This window comes from Melanotaenia boesemani, chromosome 1 (assembly GCF_017639745.1).
Source record: "Melanotaenia boesemani isolate fMelBoe1 chromosome 1, fMelBoe1.pri, whole genome shotgun sequence".
Classification (NCBI taxonomy): Eukaryota; Metazoa; Chordata; class Actinopteri; order Atheriniformes; family Melanotaeniidae; genus Melanotaenia; species Melanotaenia boesemani.
This window is the reverse complement of record NC_055682.1, coordinates 31,055,634-31,083,585: the sequence shown is the minus strand read 5'-3', so window position 1 is coordinate 31,083,585 and position 27,952 is coordinate 31,055,634. Positions and strand designations below refer to the sequence as shown.

Sequence of the window (27,952 nt, the reverse complement as noted above, 5' to 3'; positions counted from 1 at the left end):
TTTTTTTTTTTTACAATGAGCAGACCTCGAGAGGACTACGGAGAATGTGTTCTACCGCTGTCAGTCAAGAAAAGGGCATGTTTTGCTAGAGGACAGAGTGCATTCGGTCCCCCTCAAATTTTACAGCCTGGTCTTCCTTTCTGTTTTCTTCCTGTCTTAAAAGAACTGATGAATCCCAAAGAATCCAGGCGTCAAGTGCAATTCCCCTCACCACCACTCCCTGACATGGAGATGGTGACATTTACCCCCAAGCTTTCCTCTCCTCCCCCTCAGGTTTAGGAGTTTTTATTTTTAGATTATTGTGTTGCCTTACGCCAAAGCCTGCGTGTTCTCCCTTGAAAACCTTTCTGTTTGCTCTCTATATTTCTGCATTATTTGCCTGTGCCCTCTGCTTTTCAATATGTCTTTTTTCCTCCCCCTTTTTATTTCATTTTCTCCCACCCTCCCACCATATCCTTCTCCCAACCTCTTTCCCTCTATTTTAGCCTTACTGCAGAGAAGATCGTCTCCCCTCTCCTGTTCATGATAAATCAGGGGCGTGAGCGGCGGCACTCGGTCGGAGGCATCAGTCGTGAGGCTGATGAGATAAGCGGTGCTCATCTCACGGCGCTATATGGAGATTTATTGGGCTGGGATAAGCAACAAGCTAGCCATCACTCTCAGCCAAATAGACTCCCCGCCTGCATGTGTTTATTCTTATTGCACTGCCACGACCACTGCCACTGTCAGGGGTGGAGTAGCCCCCGGAGGCCTGCTCCATGGTAGAGAAAGCATAGCCCTGCTTTGTGGATCATTACCTTCTATTAGATCAGGAAAACATGGCTCCACAGTGGGGCTCTGAGTGACACTGATGACCCAATTTTTCTCTATCTCTAAGGACCACATAGGCATATATGAAATAAGGTTATAGGATATATTGGCTCATCACATCCGAGTGGCGACAGTGTTGTCCGCCTGTTTTCAAATATTCAAGCTCTTCTTTTGGCACATAGAGAAAATTTCTGGCTTTTCACCAGCCTGCCTCAAATAAACATGATCTGTATTTCTGTGGTGTGGTCAGAGGTCTAGGGGCATTCATGGGGAGGTAAAGTTGGTGCAAATGTGCATGCTGACAAATGAACCACAAAACTAAGAAAAAAAAGGACTGACACCAACTAACGTGCAATGGAAATGTTTTTTACTAAGTCAGCATTCTGCAGTTGTCACAGATGTTTATCAACATCAGCTCAGATCTGTATTGATGGGAACACATCAACCAGGTGGACGATCTAGTTTTAAGTAAAGGTGCTGCACCCAGGTCTGCAAGAATGGTAAAGCCCATTTCTTTACAAAAAAATTGCCATGCCTTTCCTTCCTGTTGTTGTTGTTACAGGCTTGTCCCATTGGAGTTAGTGACCACTGGGCAGGTTTTCTATTAACTCAGAGCAAAGAGCAAACATGCTGCTGGCGTTTCAAAGCCTGTTTAAGCAATTTATTTTAGGTACAAAACTTAAATAAAGACGAGATAATGGCTATCCTTGTTTAATAATAACCACAAAGAAGCCCCCACACTTGTAAACACTGATATATTTGGTTTAAAGAGTAAGTGGCTAATTAAAAAACAAACTAAACAAAAAACAGGCCCTTTTTGAATATGAGTAAATTAATTTAAGGACATACTGTATGTAAACAAATATTGTGTGAATTTGACCCGCGTGTCTGATGACTGAATCTGTAGTATCTACTGTTTCCCCTGCTAAAATGACCAGTGCTATCACTTATAGAATAAACATTTTAACATTGTCAAATGAGAACATTTCTTTATTCTTCTTCCTTTAATTTGATCTTTTGTTTGTTGCCAAGGTTTTGTTTATGATGTCTTCATGGTTCAGGTTTTAGTAACCACTACAACCTGTAATTTCTTTATTAGAGCCTTGTAGTCTGAACAGACAGCATTATGCAAAGATGTTTCTGGTTACACCCAAGTTTTAGTCTGGGAAACTTGAGCAATCATTGTAGCAATCTGCATCTCAGCACGGTGTTGAGGTTGCAAAAGGTTAAAAAAAATATAGAAATGTTTTTTTAAATGCACATCATAGATGGATTTTTAATGCAATTGTTTAAGGTATTGATTTCAATTTTTATAATTACTTTTGGAATTTAGAAACCATGTTTTTGGCTTGATGGGCTCTTTGCCTACCGGTTGGACACCACTCTTTAATATTTGTATGGGAAGTGATGCAGATTTCAGAAGTCTTTTCACAGCAGTTATCTCAAAGCACCATACTGATTGCAAATAGTGCCACTGAGTTTGTTAGAGTTCTAAAATACTCAAACAGTAGTGACAAAATCAATTAGTTGATAATAGACAATAGGATTTCAGATTGTAGCTTCCATTTTTCAAAAATGCAAAAATGTTGAAAATGTCAACTTGTGATGTTTTTAAAGCAACAAACCATTTTGTCATTATTCCTTATTGGCCTTGTGCAGTAACAGTGGCCATGCATTCTTCAGCTAAAGTTACATGCTCTTACTTTAATCCAGCTGCTGATGACAGCTTTAATTTCAGGAGAACAGGAGTCTAACACATTCAGAGCTGCCCAGCTGGTGTCAGAGACCACAGGGCAGGATGTGCACATCAAGCATCCACTCCCCTCTCTGCTCGGCCCTAGATGCCACAAAAACATACACTCCACTCACCCAACACGATCTCCGCAAATTGCTTTTACCCTCCTCACCCCGAGAGCGTACACGTGGACACACACATACTCACACAAACTTAGGCCTGTGCAGGGTAGTGAGGGTTAGTTTTTCAGCACTCAGGTTATATTTAATCATGGCTGGCGGATGAGGAGGCTTTTCTCTTTATGAAAGGTATTAGAGCAGCGCTGTGTTTTCACTCAGCTTTACACTCTGCCCCCATGCTTTTCCTCCCCTGACCTCTGTTACCGTGTGCCAGGGAAGAATTTGATAAAGTGACACCATGCTCCCACTATCTCTTCCACTCTCTCTTGCTTTCTCTTTCTCTCTCTGTCTCAATGCCTCCCACCTCTGTCTCAGATTCTAATAGTGTGTCTGGCAGATCTGGACTGCCTCTCATCTCATCAGTGGGGTCACACCTTTGGGCTGCCCTTACACTCTTTTCACCAGCACTTGCCTTGTCATTTATTTTGCTGCTGAAACAGCCAGTGAACCGGCAGGTCTGATTCAATCTCAGACATCCTCTGGCAGATGTAGCGGACAGAGCGTAGTAGTGCTGGCAGTGCTACCAGCCAGGGCTTTACAACATGAACATCAGACCCTCGTGTATTGCAACTTACTGCTCATCCTTTGCTGTTTCCTAACCAACTTTAACTTTTGATTATTCCATTTATTGTTAAAATGCTCTTTTGATAGCCGAGGCAATGCACTCTGACAGATTATTCTGGAATTCAGCTTTCCATCTGCATCCTTACAGTATGTGACTTAGCCCAACCCTAGCTGATCTGTACTCCTTCCACTGAAGGGCCCCATTCTCTTTGATCGAACTAAAGTTACAGAGGAAAGCGAGAAGCATTGGGAAAGCTCCAGCAGGGGGGTTTACATGTTCTTTCAACACTTTGAGAAGGAGAGGATGCTCTTCATTCTGCTTCATGTTGCACTCGGGGACTCTCCCCACTTCACTAGCATGCATCAGCAGACACTTGGTCATTAGGTAGATTGACAGTGATTGTCTTGCCTGCAGAGCTGAGGCAGCCTTTGCTCGGTTCAGATGCCTTCTTTGAAATGCACACATATAGATTTTGTGTGGGTGAACAGAATTAACAGAAAATGTTACAAGCGAAGGTAATCGATAATGTGTGAAAGATGCGACGGACAGTGTGGAAATCACATTTCGGACAGTTTGCTACTCCATCATTGATTGTATGTAGCTTTAAGCAGCTCCTCGTCTTTTTTTTTTTTTTCATCCTAAAGGGTGATGGTCAGTGCGTCGATGGTGCTCATACCTCAAGCACTGAAAAGGTGAAAGAGGTGTGATGTCAAGCCCAAAATGAGGAACCCCCAAAAGTGTAATTTGGATGTACTGATCAAAATCCTCCTGCATCTTGTGTCACTTCTGTTAGATACGGCTGCTAGTGTGTCATAGTTGTTGTCCCTTGACTTCTGAGTAGGCACTGATTAATTAGGACTGTGCAATGTTAATGAAAACAAAGGATATTATTGCTGAGTATTGCAATGATTATGAGACTTTAGATATACAAATAAATAGTTAATTGTCTGCTACTGATCCAAGCTGTATTAGCAACAACTGCATTCCACTGCTGCACCTGTGCCTGCAAACTAATTGTAGAAAATCCTCTAAGTGGAGTGTGATGGGAACTGCGTCTGTCTTATTTCAAGTCAAGAATGTCCTTCTGATATTTATAACACACATGTTGATACTGCAGTAACTATACATATGTAATATATTTGCAACTCTAGTTTAAATGCGTATGACATCTTTGATTGACCTGGATATAACTCATGTCACACCTACCTACCCTCCCTCTGAATCTGGGAGTCTCTGTGTGCACAGTCTGTCATAACAAGAATCTTTAAGAGGCTGAGGCTGTCCTGTATTATTCATCAGTGGTAATGATGGAGAGGAGCAGGCAGGATCTGTGGACTTATTGATCCCATCGTCTGGTTTCGTGCTTCACCCCCTGTGGGGGAGGAGAAAAGCAGGCTGGCTCAACCCATACTCACACATCCCCTCTGAATCGTAAAGGACATGTCCCATCCCACGTTTGTTATATATAGTCCAAAATGTTGTATTTTGGCTCAAAGTTCTGTTAATTTTGCTTGAAGAACACTCTTGTGCATTGTTTAGAGATTGACAAAAAAGCTTTGTCATGTCATCGAACATTAAAAAGGATCTAATCTCTGTTGCTGTTTTAATAGCAAAAAAATATCCAGTGTTTTCTTATTGTTTGGCTTGCTAAACATTCTGCATGTTAAAGTGTATATCCCTACAGATAACTATCATTCAGAGATAATGCAATTTTTAACCTTGAAAGGTGAAATGTACTGCCATGCCTTTGTTGTTTCATGCTAGATTTCATAGTATTTTCCTTTATGATGAGAAGTTGCTTGTGCAAAAGGCTGAATTTAAAAAAAAAAGATGTGTTAAGACTTTTTGTTCTGTAGCTTTCATCTGGCCATCTGACCACACAGTAAACTGGTGCCTTGCAAAGGCCTCCATTTCACATTCTGTGCCTATGTAATCCCTCACTCTGCACATTTTACTGCCTTGGTGCACAAATGCAAGGAGACTAAATTAGGCCGGCCCCCTTTTTAATACCGCAGAGAGGGGAGAAGCAGCCATTATGAATTATCCTTAATTACAGCCATTTCCTAAACTAATAAAGCTGCAAAATCTTTACTGCAAAGGTTAGTTTACTCTGCATGCATAAAAACCTCTGCATGTGTGCAGGACCATGCCTGTGTGTGTTTGTGTGTGTGTGTACATGCTTGTGTGAGTGTACAAGCTCATGCATTCAAGCGTACATGCTGGTGATTGGTGTGTGAAAAGTGTATATGTGTGTGTATGTGTGTGTGTTTGTGTGTGTGGGCGCATGAGAGTTGCCTGGCTGGCTGGCAGCACCCATAGTCCCATTAATTTCACGTGGGCTCCCTATCACCAGCCACAGATGCCTATAGACACGTAAATGAGTCTCCTGCGAGCACTGGGCCGCCTCAGCCAGCCAGCTCGGGCCTAATGGTCTGGAAAGCCAGCGTATGTGACGGCAGGAGATGAGGGCCTTATTTACACTGGCAGACATTAGTGGATGGACGCTGATTCACTGATTAACACGTCAGCCTCCCTCACATCCTTCCCCCTCTTCCCTCCACCAGCTCTCCACTCTCTCTACCTTCAAACCTCTACATTCATCTCTACACACATAAATACGCAAATAAATAAAATTAAAATTAAAAAATCCTAAGCACACACATCTTCTTGTTTATTTCTCTATTTCTCTTTTGAATTAACTCAAGTATCTGAACGTCCATGCCAATGCACATGCATACAGTTGAAAAAAAAAGAACACACAAACTAGCACACATACACAATATCCAGGGCTGGAAATGTGTGGTGGCAGGCTGCTGAGAAGGGGGAAGCCATCTGTGAATGATAGCTCCTGTGGAAAGATAATGTTTCTCATGCAGCGCTGGGTGAGGCGCTGATGGAAGAAGATGACTTTTTGAATGGTTAAGTGGGTAAATGTTAGATCATGGCCACGGCACTCCCATTCGCCTCACCCATCATCAATCCCTCCTTCTTTTCTCTCCTCTCTCCCTTGCTGTACCTTTCTCTCTTTCTCCGTCTACTGGATTGTTTATTGAAAAGACACGAGGAGGCCGCCGATAAGAGAGGCAAAGCTAATGCCATGATTTGTGTCAGTCATGCCGTACAATTTGTTACAATCGCAACACTTATCACAATATAATATGTTTATTCTGGTCAATTAAGTGGCGCAGGAAGGCTCCTGCATTTGAAGTGTCACAAGCAAGATGGGACGGGGTGAGGGCGATCAAAGGAAATGGAACTAATCTAATTGTACAGCATCTCACACTGCTGCTACCTCAGTAGTCAGTGCCATTGCCAGTCAGCCTATGAACTGATACATTTTAGGAGAAAAGCAGGGTCATCAGCACAGCTTTATTAGCACAGAGATGGTCAGATATTCTTCTGTTAGGATGATATATGTCAGAATAGTTACAAACAATGATTGCAACACTATACACAATCAGCCCATAGTGTTTATTTGATCATTTTAAGCTGCATGCATAAACATTTGCTTAAATATTTCTAGATCTGTACCTTTTTTCAGCACATGGAGACACAGGGACAACACTTGCAAAACATAATTTACTATCGATATGCTGCAAAACACACTGACAATATTTTGAAACATAAAGTAACATACATAAATGCCGGCACAAGTATGGCAGGTAGTGTAGAGTAAGTAGCAACATCCCATTTTGTGTATTAGACTTGACACATTAACATTTTGGAAAAGCTCATACACGTACACACTACTACATAAAAATGGGTGTTTCAGCACATGTTTTTGTTTGGGTATGTGCAGCTAAGAGCACATGTAAAGAACACCTGGACACATTGTGGCTTGGTCCAATCTGGAGTCAGAGTAAAAATAAAAACAAGTCAGGCAGTGAAGGCAGACCAGAGCCTCCATCGATCTGAGAAGGTTCATTAGGTAAGTGCTGACATCACAGATTGATGTCTCTTTAAAACCAGTGCCTGCCCAGGAGCTGACAAGGAAAATCAGCACTATTGACTTCTTTAGTGGTATTTGTATGTGTGCATTTGTGTGTGTGTGTGTGTGTGTGTGTGCGCGCGTGCCTTTGCAACATGTAAAAGTGTGTGAACATGCGTGTTTATGTATCTGACCACATCAATGTCACTGTGCACATATTTGCCAATTAAATGAACATGTACCGACCTTTATCAGTGAGGTTTGTGTGTGTTTAAATGTACATGTGCCACACTGAATACCTGCGTCTTTGATGGGATCCTTGGAGATAGGTGTTCACTAATGTTGCTAGTTATACACTCAGCCATGCGGCTAAGGAGGCTGTCAGCCTGTATCTGCTTTTTACGCCACTTTCCATCTGCTATCACACAGTAGAGAAGAGATGGAGTGGAAAATGGAGATGAAGAGCAAAGGAAAGACCATCGGGTGAAGGAGTAGGAGAGGGAATGGATGAGATCTCTCCCCATCTATATTTCATCAACACATCTATGAACTGTGGTTGGTAATTATGTTGAGTGAATTGCTGACTAATTTGCAATCCAGAGAGAATTTTTGCTTACATTTAATACAAGGCCTCAGAGCTGCTAAGCTCAGAATCACAATGCAGAATTTCAAACTCATTTTGTGAAAGAAGAAACAGAAAGTTGCCTCCCTCTATGAACCCTAGTCTCCTGTAGTTGTCAACTTACTCAAGATGTCGTTTGTATCTGATGTGTTTCTCTAATTAAGATCAGGGGGAATCATTGGCATTGATCAGCTCCACACACTCATTGATTATGGAGGGGAGAGAGTTAGTGTTTGCAAGGATATTGTGGACACAAGTGACAAGAGTTCAACTGGTGTGTATAGCACAGGTGACTTGCCAAAGATGCAGAGAGCTGTGTTTTGTTTTGCTGCTTCTGTGACCTTTTAATTAAAGCTTGGCTTCTAGCAGCATCAGGCTGAAAGGGTCATCAATTTCCTGTTTTCACATTGCGGCTGCAGGAAATTAAATGGTTTTTGTAGCTGCTGATCAGCATCCGCGGTAATCTATGAATACTTTGTAATAATTGTCAACAGAGGGCATTGACAAGTGAAGATCAACAGCACACACTTAACACTGTTAAGCTTTGATGATAATACAATAAATATTGCATTTACTAAACACCACAATGACTCATCTTGTGGCTTAAATGAGCTATCGATCAGCTACTTTGGAACATAAACAAAGTGTCCTCATGTCCAGCTAAAATGTCTCTAAGCACTCTGTAGTCTAGTGGAAATAAAGGCAAATTGACTGATAATTGACTGATGTTTTAATAGTATCAATACTCAAAACAGTGCATTTTCACATAAAGGAAAAAGTAAAACAGTTCCAAAAGTTTGCCTTTACTTTATTTTATCCTGAGCTGAGCATAATGCAAAGTAAGTGTTAGGATTGAGAAATGTGCAGAACTGAAGGCACCAATCCCTTCCAGGCCACCACCGGAGGCACATCGCTATTGGCTGCCTCCAGGAGATTAAAGAGAATAATTGCCAGCTGATTGGCTGTTTAATTTTTCATGGACCTTTGAAGCACAGGGTGTTTGTATTACCTTTATCACCAGGCATAATAATAGGATAGACTTTGACACATTTAAGTAAAACAGGCTTTTTCAGAGAACAGAGGAACTTCTGCTCTTCCGCTTAGTGAACTGATGTAACGTTGTTTGAATTATCTTTGCAGTAAATGAATTACAACTTATCAAAGATATATATCAGTACAAACTGACCATGTGACACATTATTTCTGTTTTCCATTTTTCAATTTTAGATTTTTAAATAAGTAAAATAGTACTGTGGAAACACGTAATTGCACAGGTAGCAGTTTTAAATTGTATGATATAAATTTGTAAATTTAACTGTAGGATCATTTGTTGATGATTTAGTTTGTGGTGAGACAGAATGAGAAATCTTTAGCCTATTTTATGTTAAGTGTAGCATGAAACTATGTACTGTCTGTTGTGAGACTGCTGTATTCGCTTGTATTAGACAATGCAAAATATATATATTTGTCTCTGGTAACTAACTGATCTCATCCCTGTACATTTTGTTTAATATTTAATTTCCTGGTCTCAACACCTGCAAAGCTTTTCTGAAAACAGTGTGAGTATACAGAAGAGTTAGCTCCTCTCAGATCAACAATGACTGCAGTTGACAGTCCCATGTTCATACCTCTGCCTGGTGACACTAATCTCTTCTAGTAGGTGACCTACCTCCTCATTCCCAAGCTGTCTGTAGGTGTGTGTGTTGTGTGATGGTTGCGGCGGATGTCTCCTTTGCGGTTCCGCTTCGGAGGTCCAGGAACGGTGAGCTTCTCATGGTTGTCACTTTGAGGTGGGAGAGCAATCATTTCCTTGGACAACAGTCCCATCCTCATCCCCTGCTTCCCGCCTGCTCGGATTAGTTCCTCTTGCTGAGAAAATTTGCATCCAGAATGTTTACTCCTAATTTTATTTTTCACTAGATTTGCGGTTTTGTTTACATTGTCTGCCATCTGTCTCTGCCCTTCTCTTTTTCCTTCTTCCTTGTTTTCCCCTGGTCGCTGTAGAACATTTTATTACAATTGTCAGAAAGAGTAACAATTCTATTGTGGGGTGATTACAACTGAGTGTTTTACCCACAGATCAACAGAGCAATTAAAATCTGTAAATAAGGCTACCCATGATGCCTCAGTCCTAACAATGGAGTCCCGAAGGAGGAGCATGTTTGAAGGAGAACTGTAGAAGAGAGAGTTTCTCTCCCTTTCTCTCTCTTGGTCTCTTTCCCTCATTAATTAGAGAGATGCTCCTTCAACCCGACATAGCTGTGTTGATGGGCAGCTTTGCACAATCACAGTGACATATTTCAGACACAAGATGAAGTTGTTTACTTTTATGTAAGACCTCGTAATACGCCGATGCACTTTGTTTTGGAGCATGGCAAAGATAATGCAGGCCCGGTTGTACCAGCCACAGCTCATACAATCAGGAAAGAGAGAGGCCTGCACTGGTTTCTGTGAAGAGGCAAGCCTTTGCCTTTGCATGACTAGTAAACATCTAAACAATCTATATGGCTGTAGTGAAACCAACATTTAACATATACAGAATTTTGTTGGATGCTCTTGTTTAAAACCATTGAATTTATTTGCAGAAAATTGAAAGATTGATTATGAATAAAATGTTTTATTTTGCTTGTTTCTTTGGTTTTTATTATTATTTGTCACGGTTCCTGAGCCCTTGGTTTGTCTTTTGGCCCATATTTTCCCAGTCACTTGGGAGTGTATCACATTTCAACCCAGACCTAACCAGAAGACAGTGGTGGAAGATAATGCCGTATTATTTAAATGAACAGTTTAGTTTGAGCTTAAGCTAAATGTTAGCATAACTATTCACTATTTCAGTTCGGCTTTAGCTTCTTGATCTGGGCTGTAGTTAATCTGTTCCAAAACAGTTTGCAAAGTGATGCAACACCTCAAACTACTTATTAATGTTTTTTTTTTTTTGTAGAAACAAAAGGGCTCTTTGTAGTTTTGTGGGAAGACATGTGGAACATGTCATGTATTAGGTGTCAGGATGTGTGCGCATTGCTTCCGCAGCCACCCCCACTCCACTTCATGAATTACTCAAGAGTAGAGTTTGGGCAGGTTGGAGCAAAGGAACCAAATAGATAGAAGGAGGGACCGTGGGAGTATTGCAGTACAGCACAGCACAGTGATGATGCCAGTCTCCATAGGCTTCACTAGAGGCTATATGCCTTGCCAAGATCCTGTTTACAGTCAGCCAAAGAAGCTGCCAGCCATCCATTTCCATAACGCTGCCTGCGGTCCTTTGCGGAAACTAATTTCTCTGCGCCGGAGATGCACCATAATGCTGCCTGCTCTGTACTCCTCACTTTGCATTCTGTATCTTGTATATTTCTCTTTTGTTGCCACCTGCTTTCCTCTCATCTTATCTTTCAAACATTCCTTTTTTTGCTGTCTCTTTACCCCTCTTTGGTGCCTCCCTCATTTCTCTCTCTGTAAAAGTAATCTTTTATTATATAATATTTTCCTCCTTTGTTAACAGTTTTAAATAAATCAGTCATCGCTTCCAGTGTACATACATGAACAACACGTCAATTTTTATCAAATATATATTTTTATAAATGAAATATGTGCAAATAACCTATATGTCTTATGTTACTATTTTACATCCATGGCAGTTTTCATGGTGCCATTTTATATATGTGTATGTCAGTTGACCATGTCCACTCCACTGAGTATTTGCAGTCATGTTTCTACTTTCAGACACATCTCTGCGTGAGCCTGCCATCTTCAGCTTTTCCCCTTGTTCTTTTCTGTCATATGTTTGTGCAGATTTTTTTCAGCTTTAGCCACTTGTGTAGTTGCCATGTTCCTGTGTCTGTACATCAGTGAGCGTCTGCTCTTTCAACAAGGTCCCTATGGCCTCAAATGTCAGACCAAGCAGCTGCCAGACAAGTGCACTGTGCAGAAGGCTTGTGTTTCACCTCCTCCCATCCCTCCTCGTTCTGTGATGTTAACTGTGATTGAAAGTAAGTAGGCAACAGCAAATGAAGGAGGGATGAGGAGCATTTTTTTTTTCTTCTTTTTTTTAAGAGTTATATTTTTACTGTTTGAAGAAGTCCTGCTCTTGCTTATGCTCAGCTCTGGACTGTTCTCCAGGGCTTTCTGGTCATGTAGGGAGAGGATATGCTCTGTTGTGCAATATGTGCATCTTTCTTTGCTCTCTTGTATAAAAGACCACTGCACTGGGAGGCCTTTTGTACTTTGTCCACATTGGGTCCATGTAGTACCTGGTGTCAGGGGAAAAAACCATGAGCACATGTGTCTCGTACATCTCAGCATAAATGCACATACACATTTGCAAATTTGTCTAAATATGCCCTTATATGCCTTAAATAAGTCTGCACTTGCATTGAACATTTTAAAGAATGTGAATTCTATGTTGCACTTTATTGTATGGATGGTACAACAAGATGTCACCATGGTGCCTTTTTTGTTGCCTTGTTGCATGAGTGTCTTTTTGTGTGACCATGTAGTCACAGGATGGAAGCACTGAAGCAGAAGAGATGAAGGGTGAAGAGACAGGCAGGTAACCCCCCAGGAGGGGCCTGGGGGGCAGCAGGCCAGGGGTAGCCCCTCTAGCTCCCTCCCAGCACACTCTGCTCTGCTTTCAGACGCTACTATTGATTTGTCCGGCAGATAAGACCACAAGTTAGCTTCTCTGCTAAGTACTGCTCTTTTCACCTCTTTTTGCTTACAAAGACTGGACATTGGTTTCATTTGATGTCTGGTATCATTTCTTTAATGTTATTTCTTGTAGTCATGTGACTTTATAAACTCATGTGTTTTCTTCCTGGCTTAAAGCATGTGTGAACCATTAGGGGGCACTGTAAAGCACTAACTTCTACTCTATTACTGAACCAGCCCAGAACTTGGCATACTTCTCCACTGTCTTCACCTTAGGCTGTAGGGAGTCACAAAGTTTCTTTGAAGAAGAAGCACATTAGCTGTCAGTCAATCATCCACCTTCATTTCAGAATCTTACAAAGATGAAATTCCATGGTAATTCTAGCCTAAAGTAATTTAGTCCAAACAGCAGCTTGAAATTGTGTCTTTACTTTGCTGTATGTGAGCAACATGTGCAGTGAAGTGTAAAGTTTGAACTTGACAGATGTAGATGGGAGCCAAGGCAACTCTTGATCAGCTTAAGATAGTTCATCTCGTTGTCAAGTTCTTGTGTGATCGGAAGTCAGTCGGCAGTACCTCAGTGCTTGCCGACAGCTCAATGAATCAAGTCTTCAAAAGACTTCAATAGTGACACATTACCATGAGCCAAGCTGTATGGGGGACTCTGAATTCTGAGCTGTCACAGGTGGCAGATGAGATAAAGCTTCCATGCGGCTGTGCTTGTTTCATAACATAACCTAACTCATGTTGAGAAGAAAATTGGCACCTGCTTGACATCAATTAAAAAGCCATTTCTGAGATGTGAGGGAGGGTTGCTGTAACATGTCTTATAGTTTTTAATTAAAACAACCTCCTCTGAGTCATCTTTGGCATTTCTTGTGTCCGAAGTCAGAACAGGTGCAAAGGTAAAACAATAAACATTGAAGAAAAGAAACACCACAAGGATTTGGGTGTTGTTCAACTTCCCACAAAATGTACTTGCAAGCTAGTATGTCCTTACAAGACATTGCAACATGATTTATCATTGTTAATCAGAAAGATGCCGTGTCAAACAGGATAATACCACTTCTTCACGTTGTTTGTTTTTCCTCTTATTCATAGTTGAATGCCATTTATCATGGCAGTGAGCCAGACCTATTAGCATGTGATAAACTGGTTCTCCTACAGATCAGTGATAGGTATAGCTAGATATAAGTTTAAGATGGAGAGGGTTGCTCATAAGCCCTATGGGCTTTTTGACCCTTCCTTCCTTTAGCATGTGTATTTTACTTTTTTTCAATTTATTTTATTTTTTTTACAATTTTATGTATGTAAGTGCAAATAAAAATAAAATAAAAATAAATGAGTAGTGGTGGTTATTACCATTAATGTTAGCCATAAGAAACCAAACCGTTTTCAAGCTTACAGCTGCCTGAAAACCTTTATGGAATCAGTATATCCAAAGATATTCATAGTTATGAATGTTAACATTAGATACTCCAGTCATTTGTGGTATAATGTTAAAGCTATCCATGCCATCTTAAATTTTTCACAACAATATGCAATGGTTTCTCAAGCAGTAACTAAAGCTAAACATTTATTGGGCCTGTAGAATCTAATGGTTTACAAATCTCTAAAATTACACTAAAATGTGTATGCATGGCTTAATCAAAGTAAACTTTTGGCCTTTTATAGAACCATATGAAATCAGTGTTGTTTTTGATCTGGTTTGAAAGCTAATATTACTAACTTTTTTCCACAAAGAGTCATAATTACTGTGTTTGTACACATGTGATGTAATATGTGTATTTTAAGTCTGTCTAAATTGTTTTTGAAAACAGATGGTTGCAGATGTCTGTAGCTGTGGTTAGAAATAAAACCACATCTTGTTATTGTAATCTGTCTTTGTCCAAATTCCTTAACAGTAGCACAAAAAAATAAATGTTTTACACAGCTTTTCTGAAATTGTCCAGGTGCGCCCCCAAAACTTTCATTGCTAGTGCAGGAAGCGTATATATTTTAATGTAAGGTAAGAACACAATAAAGCATGTTTTTAAGCATACCAACATACAGCTGTTTAACTGGATATGATGGGACAGCGATTTGTAGAAATATGTTAAACAATTTATTCTTTTGTGACAAAGGTTTTCGTGAAATGGATTTTTGGAAACTTTATTAAAAAATGCTTTCTCTGAAAATATCAATCAGTGGATTCCCAGAAAGCTTTAAAGGTAAATGTTGTGAGTATTCCTGCTGTGGTCACCATATCATAAGATACTCTGCATCAATTAAAGTACAAGAATCTTAATTTTCCAATGACATGTTGCATGTGTGATCACTTATACACAGCTCTTGTGTACACTATGAAGTTGTATATAAAACAACTGGCAGCATACCTTTAGTCTTTTGATGTGTCTAAATTTCTTTTCATGCCAAGTTGAATCCTAATCATTAGCATTTTTCCCCATAACAATCTATAGTGCCCAAAGTTCAAGTGCATTTCTAAAATCAGTAAAATAGTCTTGTATGTCAAAGTTTCTAATTTAAACTGGTTAAAATGACCAAATAATGTGATAAATATGTATAGTTAAGGGATACTGGCAATTACTGTTAAATAATGTGCAACCTTGTGTGAAGTGTTTCTTATACTGTCGACCTCCTGTGCAGAGATTGATTGATGTATTAATCTGTGTTAAATCTGTGGAGGTGCTGCCAGCTGCATAAATAAACATGGAAGATGCCCTGCTTTGCTCACAAAAAGAAAACACAAAAGAAAACTTCTGATACATTGCAAATGTAAATGCCATGCTGGGCTCCAAGACACTCACAGCAATAGCTGTTTCGCTAGCTACCAATACCACTTACCTGCAACATGAACAGGGAGGACAGGGACTAATTGCAGGGACAAATGTTCCCGACTGCGGGGTTTGCAATTGTTTGGGCCTGGTCCAGGCCCTGTTTATCTCAACCTCTGTTGGCAGTCATACACACACCACACACGCTATGCTCTGATTTAACCAGAGGCAAAGCCCCCACAAGCCCCCACTTTCTCTTATCAAAGATTCATAAAGGCAAGGTTCTCAATGATTTTCTGTCTCTTCCCGTATTCACAGCTTGTTGTCCTCACCCTCCCTGTCTCCTGCCAGTCAGACAGCGGAAGTCAAGCGGAATTACGGCTGAAGTGGCCGCTGGCTCCCCGTGTGTGTTTTTCTGTGTGTGTATGTAGGTGTCTGTATATTTGTGTGGTGTGTGCTTGCACCAGTAGGTATTAGGTGGGGACACAGGGCTAGCACTTGAGCAGCAGGGCAAGGGGACAAATGGACAGTGACATGTTGATGTTGTTCTGAAAATGTTAGAATCCCCCATGTGGGGAAAGGAGTCAGACTCCACCTCCTCCTCTCATTGCCTCATGCACTCCTTCCGTTGTTCTTTGTCTTCCTCCTCAACCCCTGAGCTCTTTGCATAGTGGCAGCTTCCACACTGGATCTAAAACTAGCTCAATCAGAGCCCCAGTTACCAGGCCCAGGGCACACCATCTGTAGCCCTCGGAGTCCTTCCGTGTGTGTGCATGAGTGTGTCTGTGTCAGTGTGTGTTTATCACCATATTTATATGTGTGTCCATTTGCATGCAAGTTTATGTGTATGTGTACGTATGTGAACCCACACCGCCATGCCTCAGCCTGTTAGTCTTGCTACTTACCAGGCTTAGCCAGATGAAGGCCACTCAGCCCGGGTCTAATTCCTTCGGCTCTGGCAGCACTTCACTCCTGGCTCTTTTTACCTCTCAAGTGTGCATCTGTGACCTTGGCTGACATCGGAGGGGGTTAAACTGTGGACTTGGAGATGCAACCACAGTGATTGAGTTGTAAGCTAGTTTTTGGATCAGAGCTTCCTCACAGCCATCTGGGTTTTATGTGGGGCTCAGAAAGAGGTTATCCCTCCCTTACTCCCCACAGCTGACCCTGGATCAGCAGTAAAGGCAGAGAATTTAGTGAGAAGCATCCTTGGTGTGAAAGGTAGGGCAGAGTAGGAATGTTTGTGGAGTGGAAAATCGTTTTGAAAGGAAACTAATAAGGAGTTGATCTTTGTTGCCACTTCACTTGTAATCCATGTTTTTATTATGCTGAGCTCTGGTTGTTGTGTTTGTCTTATTGTTATTTTTGTGGCAAACAAGTTAAGCCTGTGTAACCAACTTCAACTTTTTCCTTAACTCAGCAAAGGTCACCTCTTTACTTACATTGGTGTGACAAAGTGTCAGTTTTAATAAATCAGAGCTTTGTTATGCAGACATACAGTTATTGCATCTAGTTATTGTAAATTACACCCCCAGAAAAATATTAATAAATACATGCTTACTGTAAAAAGGGCTACTTTTTCAACTCCTAGGACATCTTTCAATGAGGGATTTGCACTGATGTTTAAAACTCATCTACATAGACATGTTCTTACATACTCACTCATTATACTGCATTCCCCAGCTTACTGTGTTAGGCCTTTGCATCCTGTTTGGTGCAGAGCCCCAGGGCCTAGCCTGGCTTCCAAACGAATTGTTGGCTGTTCACAACACTTTAAATGCTGAGGCCACTTAATTACACTATTTACTTAATAGGGTGAAACAAAACTCGTGTTCACGCAGCAGGAGCACCAGGTGATGCAGAAGTTCAAACACCTGGCAGAAAACACTCCTCTGGCAGGGGTGCAAAGCATACACGTTTATGCTTGATTGCACACACGCGTCCACACACTCACATACTGTGATACAAATACTTTGGACTTCTTTCATGCTTGACCGAGTTTGGGACGTTTGTTAGTTTACCGAGGGAGAAAAAGTATTGGCCTGTACTGTAAACAGAAAGAAAATAATTGTAATTTTCACTGTTGACTTATTGCAGATGCCCATGTGAGCATGTGAACGTCTTATTCCCACTGTGCACCACTCCTTTGTTTGTCCAAAAAGCACAAAGAACAACCTACCTAAAAAGAACCATAGCAATCCCCCAGTTGGATCATTATATTATTATATTACTGTCAGCTAAGGCTGTTACAGTTACCTTAGTATTCATACCAAGGTTTAAGCTTTTGCTGTTAATTTCAAAAGAATGTTTTGTTGATTGTATTGTAACCATTGCCTAGGCCTGTCCAATTTATGAGGTTCAAGATTTATGACTGTTTCATTAGGGTGTGTTTACTGTCAGTGGTTTGCAGAGCCTGTTATGTGTTGTCATCATGACAAGCAATGTTAACAATGAGGCAATGTTTTGTATGCAGTTTAAATTAGATTTCATATTTATTCAAATATGTTTCCTGCTCTTGATGCGTCACCCTTTTTTCACATCCATTGTTAAACGGGAAAAGCAAATTCTCATTATCATGTCTTGTCCAGAAGTTTAATACAAACATTTCTGAAACACGATATCTGTTGTGCAACACTTTGAAGCTTCTATCTCACAGTTTTGCTTTACACAAAAGCTTTGGAACTTAACACCACATCCCTTGGAGCCAGAAGGATGACTTGTAACTAGGCCGTTTAATTTACAATAGGCTGTAATTAGCTGGGCCAGCTTGACCCCACCATTGTCACTCAAAGACAGGTGGGAATTGTGCCTACATTGGATTGACCTTATCATGTGACTGTGGTCAGGTGTTGTCCAATGTGTTTTGCTGTATTGCTGTTTAGGCAAGTCACATCCATCACCAGCTTTATTGCACCATTCAGATGATGCCCACAGGGTAATAACGCTTGGCCAGGAGGGAAGGTGCATGTGAGGCAAGGGAGGGTTAAAAATGATCGTTTTACAAGATTGCTCCCACAACAAGTTTTCACTGCAACGGCATGCCATTTCCATGGAAAACTAAGAGTTAGTGCTCCCAGTGCCACATTAACCATCTTTCTGATTCCCTAACAGCAGATTTACAGCCTTCCAATGCCGAGCTGTGAAAAAGTGTAATCACTTGCAGGCTCGTAACCTTTTTACCCTCACCATCAACTTCTCTTATTGCTCCATTTTCTCTCCTGGGCTTTATAAATAAAGAGCGTCATCAGGAAAAACCTCAGTGTCTCTTCATAACTGATTCTAATTAGTTTTGCCTGTATACATACAAATGTTTCACTGTAGTATTTTGCCACATGCAGCTTGTTTGGGATGCTGAGATGAGCTAGGCAGCCATGGCTTCTTAGTGGTTTCCTTAGAGTGTTAGTAAAGAGGCTCAGAGTAAACTTTTCATGTGATTGTTTGCTTTATTCTATTTATCTGTGGGTATCTAAGTTCCTGGTATCTGTTCAACAATCCCACACCCTGGCACAGGTGGCTAGCAGGTAAAAACCACAATCCTTTCTTCCTTCCCCGTCTGTCCAGAGTGCTCATACATAAACTTACTGAACATACACACACACCGACATAGACACATGCTCTTTCTCTGAAACCTCTGAACCCAGAGCCTTAGGGGGTGATCTGTCTCTCCACCCCTTGTCGGAAGAGTAAATGGCCAGGAGGACCCTATCTATTTGTCCTTTTTTCTGACTCCTTTATTTATTTTTTTGATTGGATTTGAACGCTAGGTGTCTGCTCGTAAATTTTGCGCCTGTGTTGACATTAGGCCACATTCCATCCCACAGCCTGAGGTGGAGAAGGAGCAGGCCAGGGTGTTCAGTAATTTGTTACGCTGTTAAGCACCTAATGGACGTCCACCTGGTTTTTGAGTGCAGTAGCGGTAGTTTAGGGGCTTGCCTCCTTTGCACTTCCAGACTGAAATAGTGTTTTATTGCCTTCAATTATGAAGGCTGTTTAGAGGCTACCTGGCTTTGTGTGTGTTTTTCTGTTACATGTGGTTACAGACAGGGCAGCCAGCCAGGCCACATCAAACACTCTGGGTGTGAAGCAAGGAGAGACTGTGCAGGTACAGCAAAGCTTTCCTGTCCCTGCCATAGACTCCCTCTAACACCACTTACCGTGCAAAGATCCAATGCAAACTCATGATCACGTGCTTCCAACTAGCTGAAAATGCCTGTAATGAGCCTTATTTGTTTCATGTGGTTTAATAAGTAGCTCAGACTGGATCTGGTAAAAGGGGGGACCTCACAGAGTTTGAAGAAGGGGCTGCCCCACCTGAAGATACCCATTCTCCCTGGCAGAATTATTGTTCCCAGCAGCAGTAGAACCATAGTGGCACGTGTGTGGACCGCTTACCCCCCTCACTTGCTAATGCATTTTTGTGTGGTTTCCACAAGCATTAATTAAAGGGAAAAAGAGTGCATCAGATGTTAGTTTTATTAGCCCAGGCTCCTTAGAGGGAATCAAAATGAAAGGAACATATGTCATGCATTTGATGATGCCCCCTCCCTCTATGGTTCTTTCTCTCCACAGTTGCCCACCTCACACACTTACAAAGTGTACAGTCAGCAGCTGTCTGCAGACACAATAGCATTTGATTGATCCTGAGGAAACGGTTAAGACGCTGCCCTGCCCACGCTCTCTTTCTGGCTGGCTGGTTCGCATTCTTCACTACTTTAGATTTAACGGTGAATGTGGCAGTGATTGGTATAATAGGGGTTGGGGATGGTGGTTTGGGATCTGACGCACTGTTTAGGTTCTAATGAGGGCAGCCCTCAGAGTTCAGAAGACCATTGAGGTCCTGGGTGGTGTAGTGTGAGATTAAAAGATTCACACGTCACAGGTGGAGCCCACTGAATATTCCCCTAATATTTTACAGAAAAATAAGTTTGTAGATAAATGTGATCTGTCCATCTCTGGTTCACTCATTATACAGCATAACTGCATGACATACAAAGACCGATTTGTGAAATCACTCTTTTTTTTTTACACACAAAATTGCACAAGCAGAGAAAGTACATGGGTATTATACTTCTTTCATTCTTCTCTTTCCTCAGGACGTGATTGCATGCCTTAACTTCAGGGGCAGGCTGATTTATGAGACACAAGCCTGTTTTTTCATGACTTGTTTGATTGCATTCTCAGCTATTGGGCACTTAGGCTGCCAAACCCATAAAAGTTCACACCTGCACAGTATTGCTAGAGAGTCAGATGAAACACAGGCAGAGCATGAGGAAGCAGGTGATCTGAGGTATTTAAGTTCCCTTGATCAGCACAGGCATATGACACAGATCAAAATTGACATGGCTGATTGATTGATGTTCATGTACATTTTAAGCAGCTTTATCTTTTGATGTGGTTTGGATGGTGTTCAGGCCATGGCACTTCCTTTTGAGGGAATTTTTTGTGTGTTAACCATCCCTATATTATTCTTTGATTGTGTTTTTTTGGGACATGCAATACAGTAGAGTCAGCAACATATATAAAAGTTTTTATTTCTTTTTAATTGTGATACTTCTTTTTTTTTTCTTTTGCTGCTCTGGACTTAAAACATTTTTAATGCAGGCACCACTGGCAGTTCCCAACATACATACATCTCTTGAATGACTTTCACATAAAAGATATTTAGCATGTCAAAAGATGATGCTGTGAGTCAGACAGCCCACGCAATCTAGTCCCTTGTGATTACAAATGACCTCCTGTAGCAATAATGCAATAAGTGTTGTCTCCTATCTACATTCTCTGGGTTCTTTTTCACTTGGCCTGACACAATTGTGCATTTATCAGTGTAATTGCATGAGTCGGAAGCACTGATGTTGTCTATTAGGCGGATTTCCATCCTGTTAAGAGCAGAGGGCCTTTTAATGTATGGCACTGCTTGAGTGTACTGCTACACAATTACACACCAAACAGAGATTGAGTGGACTGATGATGCTGATGATTGGGGATGGTAGTGATGATATTGGACCACCCTGCACTCTTCTAACAAGCCTTTCAGAGAGAGTCTAAGAGTGAAACAACAAAGTGAAACTGAGGTTAATCATTTTATTTACTCTTTTTTCTCTCTACCTTCTCCCTCCTCTTTCTTTAACCAAGTGATGGAGCTCGGACCATGGAGCACGGGGGGAAGGAAATCGATGGGGAGCGCATTACAGTAAAACGTATTGATTAGGAGACCTGTGAGCAGTGTGTTGGTCGCGGAGATGGTGGAATGATGCAATGCTTAAAGGAATTTATCCTTTGACTTTTACATTAACCTTTTATTGACTGCTTTGCCTGTCCATAATTAACACTCACTTTAGCTAAAGTGGTTAGTTTGAGCGCAAGGGGGGGCTTGAGCTTGGGCCCTTATTGCAGTGAGGGCCACGGAGCTCCTGCCCCAGCCGCAGTTCAAGTGCACTGTGTTGCATGGAGGGAAAGGCCTCTGTGGAATAGAGGCGATAGAATCCTAGATACCTTTCGCATTAGCATACCATTTGAGCAGGGGCCTGCCAGGCTATAAGGTTTCAGGGCAAATTGAAATGAGTGATTGTATTGCCAATCTCTCTTGACCGAGCGCCAGATGGGATAGTTAGGCCCATATCTGTCTGGGGTTAATCCATTGGAACAGCCTGGACTCACAAACACATTCTCTACCTCTTCAACTCCCCCCTCCCAACTCCACTGAACACACACACACACATGCACACCTCTTTGTCTTTGACCTTAACTTTAAGGTGCACTGTTTTGCCATGGGAAAGTCCTTTGGTGAGCCTTGTTTGTACGCCACTGTGGCTTACACAGAATATCTAGCAAGAGCCCTGGAGAGCTTAAGGCACCTCGCCTGGTATTGACTTTTTGTTTGGTTCCATTTTAGCAGTCAGGGGACGGTACTTGGGAACAGTGGTAGATTGTGTAAAAGTGTGTGCTGAATTACCTTCACTATATTATCTTTGATAGTTTTCCAGTCTTGATATTGTTTATATCTCTGGTAAACCTAGAGCCTTGTATTTGCAACGCAATGTTGCAAGATCCCTTGTCAAATAAATGCAGCAGCTTTGTTGAAGGCGGTTAGTCGAGTTATTACGGTGTGTAGCCTTTCATTATGACTCAGGCCAGCAGAAAAGAGGCAAGTGTTTTCTCTTATAGCTCTGCTGCATGAATACTTAATCAGACCAAATCAAAAGCCTGGGTTCCCCCTTGCCTGTGGTGTCCTCAAGCTGATGTCAGCAGAACCACACAGTGTATGTGTGTGTTCTGTCTGGGTCAGTTAGCACTCACACACTGTGTATATATGTATGCCAGCCATGACCCCCCCACCACCACTCCTTCCTCCCTTTCTGAAGTGGTGCTTCCTTTAATTCACACCCTAAATAAATGATGAGAACATTTAAACACACGGCTCGTCGCAAAGCCCCAAGGTCGCCTAATCGTATTATTTATGAAGTGATGTGCTACATAATGGTACTTAGTGCATGTTAACAGATGCTATTATCAGGCCCTGATCCAGAGCGCTGAAGATATATTGGACACTGGATGTTAATGCTGCTCCTCACCACCATAATGCAGTAGCTCTTCGAGGGGCTAACCGCACCAAAATGCAGCACTTAGGCAGAGAGCCAGTCGAACATTAAGCAGCTACGGAGAAAATATATAACCACAAATTGTGGCAGCCCCCGGCTGTCCCCTGACAACTTTAACATCCCCTCATCCCATCCATAACAGACCCCCATATCTTTCTCTCTTGCTCTCTGATCCCTCTCCATCCCCTCCCTCTGTCACTGGCCACAAGCTGGTGGTGGTTGTGTGTGTCTGTCTGTGTGAGGAACTTGTTTGAGGTTTTTTTAGGGTGTGGACAGGGTAAAGAGACATGACAGAGCCTGGCATAATGACTGAGTGGGGAATATAGCCAGCCTTGTGGCTCTGGAAGCTGCCACTCACAAGCACACAACACACACAACGTACAGATGCCATCCTCTACCTCTCCCTCTTGCACCTCCAGGTCAGGGGTCATCCTCGTCTGTCAAGAGGCAGTAAGAGGGCAGATTTACAATGACAGCAGAGAGCAACATAGAGTCACAGCAGTAAATATTTACACAGGTCTGACAAAAGATAGGGCTGAGGTCTGTAGGGGTTCGAAATACTGTAGAAATTACAAGTGAGCCCAGGTTATTAATCAGGCAAAAGCCATGCAGTGACACGAAGAGACTGCTTTTGTCACTGCTCTGTCATGATTGCAACAGAGAGTGATGTTCTTGTGAAGGCATCCTGCTGCGGGTGCCTGTATGTGTGTGAAATGAATGAGACATTAATCATGATACATGATATCATGACGACTCATCAATTTAATACTGTTGCAGCCATTTATGGCTCTGGAAACACTTTGCTGGCTTAAAAGTTTTAAGTATTCCCAAAAGCAAGTAAAAGTAACCAAGTCAACTATACCAGGAAATTCTATCTCACTTGTATACACAGATCAAGCAGAAACAAACAATCTTCCAGTCCAGATTTGTAGTTTAGAACTATTAAGAACCATATGAGGAAAACAGCCAAGCCGATCACCTCCTGGTCAAACACACAAAACAGATTGTGTGTTTAGGAAGAGGTTAACAAACACACACACACACACACATGCTCACATATAACTGACTAAACAGCTTGACATTTCTCAGACTGACCCCATTAAATCTCTCATCAGTCAATACAGAAAGACCAGATAGAAAGATCTCTGTTTATTTTCACCTACAACAGACCCGCTGCTGTTGTCTATTACTAGGGTGTGTACTGATATTGCTCATGTTATGAGGACATAAATCTGTTTACACACTCACTTCTTGGGAGGGAATTAAAAACAGAAGTTAGTTGCTCTGCAGTTAGAGCAGAGTGAGAAAACACAACTATCACTTAAAAGTTTTGTGAGCAGGTTTCAGTGATCCTGATGTCTGTAGCTACAAGTTGGTTTTGATGGGGAGGAGGAGTTAATGACTTTGTGTGTTTCCTGTGTCCTGTCGCCTCAGGTGCCACTCGAGTCTGGCCCAGACATTACCCCCTGAGGAGGCTCCAGTGGACCGACCCTTTTGGGGTGTGGATGACCCCAGCATGCCTCTGCCCTTTGATCTGGCTGACATCATCAACAGAGTGGAGTCGCTGCTCTGGAGGTGGGCCTGAAAAATACAAGTGTAAAAGTGTGCTTGTATACATATTGATTATTAACATCAATATGCATGTAAGTGTGTTTGGCTTCAGCACTTACTAATGGGTTATTGGACAAAATGGCATGAGTGAATAGTTTACTTAATGACACACAAATACTGATGTACAGCAATGCATGAACAGCCTAATGAGAAATGAGAACTAAATTTTGCATGTGATGTACACTGAGTTGCTGGAAGTTTCTCGACGCACAAGCAGCACAAATGAACATTTAACAAAACGCTGTGAGGATTTCAGATAAAGGAGATTAATTAATGACTGAGTCATGTAATACTTTGTTTTCGCCATTCATTTATAGAGCTGAGTTAAAAAATAATCAATTCATTGATTTGAATCGATTCAAATTTAATTGATCAAAATCAGTTCAGATCTTAGCATATATACACACAATTAAAAAGTTGCCTGTGTCGTCTCCGCCCAAAATCAGCTTCTCTCACTGAGATAATGCCATAAAATGCCAGATATTTTTTTATCCACTATTGGTTTACTAATGCTAAGGCATTAATATCTGATTTTGATGGTCATGGGACAAATAGTTATCTGATAATGTAATATTCAAGAAAATTTGATGTTGTTACATCAATATCTGTAAATGAATTTATATAGTATCTGATTTAAGTGAAAATCTAATCAAATCAGGCTGTTGTGAATTGAATTGCTTTAGGAAATTAGTGGTGATACCCAGCCCTATTAATTTAGCTTTCTTTGTACATCAGTCAGGTTTCCACTTACTAATGTAGCCAATCTTAAGCAATATTTTAAAAAGCCACTTTTATGTGACTGGGAAGCTGTAGTGCTAGTAGTTCAATATAAGAAGTAGAAACCTGTGGTGGGCATCTACAAGAGAAAATCAGAGCCTGCTCTTCAGGAATTCGTTTAATCTTTGGACATAACTAAATATTTAAAGTCATGTTTGGAAAGATGCCAGAGCAACTTTATGAAAGGTTTTTTTTTGTTTTGTTTTTCTTTTTTCTCATTTCTTTTCCGGTTGCTTTTTTATTTACATCATCTAAATGAGAATCAAAAACTGCAAAGGAAACGCAGCTAGCTTCACTAGATTTTTATATTTGTACTTTTCTTTGCTGAAACTTGAATTGATTTCTAAATGCTGAGCTGTGGGATTTTTAAAGATTCACACCTTTTACATTCAATCCAGTCTGCTTATATATCAGATACTTTAATGGAGAGAGTTTTTGCTGTAGCAGATACCTCAAGTCGGATGTTGTTTGTTATCAAACTTAAACACGGTGTGAATTCAGGGCTCCTCTAGTACTGAATCAAAGTATTTCAGCCATATGCTGAAATCAATATATACACGTATATAAAGTTTAAAGTACATCTAAATCTTAATTTCACACCACACCATATTTTCTAGAATTTGGTGAAAATCAAAAGGTACAAGAAACATACATGTTGACAATTATAATATTTTTTTTTTCTGCTCCAACAGGATGTGAAGGATTCATGGAGGAAGTGAAGAAGAAAGAAAAGAAATAAACCCACCAGCTTTTCTGAATGGTCCCCCTCATCAGCTGAGGGGGCAGACCTCTGATGATACATATGTTGTGATCCCAGCAAAGTTAACTTCCTTTTGATTGGGGCATCCCTTGTCCTACTCCACCCTCCACTACCCCAGTTGACTCCTGCGTCTCAGTCACCCCGACTTGGATTTGGCTGGAAAAGGAAACCAGACCATCACCATAGATTCAGCATAGCGCTTCAGTAACATGCTAACAACGCAAAGCTTAGCACCAAGCTACTAGTGTCACAACGGTCTAACGAAACATACGTGGAACTTGCATTTCAGTGTTAGCATTCATTGTGTAGTTATTTATTATTTCTGTGTACTCTGTTACTTAATCTCATGTAATCCAGACATGCTTTTATCAATGGATTGACTCATTCTCAGTAGCCATAGTACAGTACATACATATATGCTTTCTACTTGTCACACAGTGTTATATAACAGTAAAGAATGGTAAGAAAACTCACATGATAATGCATTCGTCACTTGTGTATAGTGTAACCCCTTTTATTGTGTTCAGAAGTGGAATGAGCCCGAAAGACCAAAGAAAGATTATGATAAGAAAGTTATGAATGTCACACAGCGGAAAACATGAAGAATGTGTTGTTATGTGTTTGTGGTGCAGTGGTGTGCTTGTGCCATATAGATGTGAGAATGTGTGTGTTTGTATGTGTACATTTAACCATGTGAATATCCATGTGATTGGTTACTGGCTTGCGTGTTACGTGCACGCTCATTCTCCCACATGTCTTCATGAAGGCGCTTGTGTGTGAATGTGATAGTGTGTGTGTGAGTGAGCCTGCAGGCTGCCTGGCAGTTGTTTGTTCGTGAAGATGTGCATATGGAGAAACAGAGTCTAGCAGAGCCCCCTCTGCCTCCGCTCTGATGAAAGGCAGTGCTGATAGAATGACCCGGAACACAACCGCCGTTTCTCATAATTACAGCTGTTCAATCGCTTTTAATTACTCTTAAAGCGTGTAGAGCACCACATTCCCCTGTAATGCTGCGGGCGAGAGAGCAAGAGAAAGATCCGACGCTTCTGACAAAATCCACTTTCAAAAAAGCTAAAAAAGAAAAAGGGGGCCGACGTCAAAGCAGTGTAGCAGCCCTCCTCGTTTGATTTCTTTCTCTATCTAGTTCATGATGAAGTAGAGATGCTGTTTACTATTAAAAATGCAGAATGCACTCCTTTTTTTACTTCTGAAGTTTTTTCCAAGATGTTAATGGTTGCCAAACGCTGTTCTTCTTGCTTCTTCTTTTTCTGCGCCTTTGTTGTTTGTTATTGTCAGAAAGATTTGTTTGTAGATTGGCAGTAGCCTTGACTTATTTGAATCACTCTGTGCTCCCTGCGCCTCAGCTTGTCGGTCTGAAGCAATAGGAATGGCAGTAAATAAAAAAAAATGTGTTTTATCCAATTGCCTGTGTCCCTCTCATTTTGTTTTATTAGTATTTTTATTCTTGATGGATACCACATGAAGAGTGTTTTTTTTTTTTTCACATGTAAGCATTAGGTTAAATGTTGATTGATTCTGTTTCTCGTTTTACCTGACTTAAAACCAGCCCACTGGTTCAAGTGTGTCTCTACATTTCTCTTATTGTGACAGCTTGTCTCCTCAGAACCTCAGTCTTCCATGAAATAAACAGGACAGCAGTCAGTAAAAATCACTTATTTATTGGTTTAGTTCAGTTGCAGGAATGTGCATAGTAAATCAACGGCTCTCAACACATCTTTGGATAAAACACATCTTTCCTAATTAATATGAAGAAAAATATTGTAAATAGTTGCTGTGAGTGTCATTGGGAGTTCATTTTATCGAGCCTTACATGTAATAAATAAACAAAGATGTTTTTTTTTTCTTCTTCTTTCTTTTTGTGTTGGCTGTTTTCTCAAACTTCAAAAGAAGCAGCCGGTTCAGCAAATATTTTCCACCATCAACTGATT

General features: G+C 41.1%; 1 protein-coding gene across 1 annotated transcript in view; it reads left to right on the top strand.

The window, feature by feature from the left end:
- The window catches only part of fto (FTO alpha-ketoglutarate dependent dioxygenase), a 119,876-nt gene extending 93,913 nt beyond the window's left edge, over window positions 1-25,963 (top strand). The window contains exons 9-10 of the mRNA XM_041990100.1: window positions 24,290-24,430; window positions 25,936-25,963. Coding sequence (XP_041846034.1) covers window positions 24,290-24,430; window positions 25,936-25,942 — 148 coding nt within the window. The 3' untranslated portion in view covers window positions 25,943-25,963. The remainder of the gene's footprint in view (window positions 1-24,289; window positions 24,431-25,935) is intronic.
- The last annotated feature ends 1,989 nt before the right edge of the window (window positions 25,964-27,952 follow it).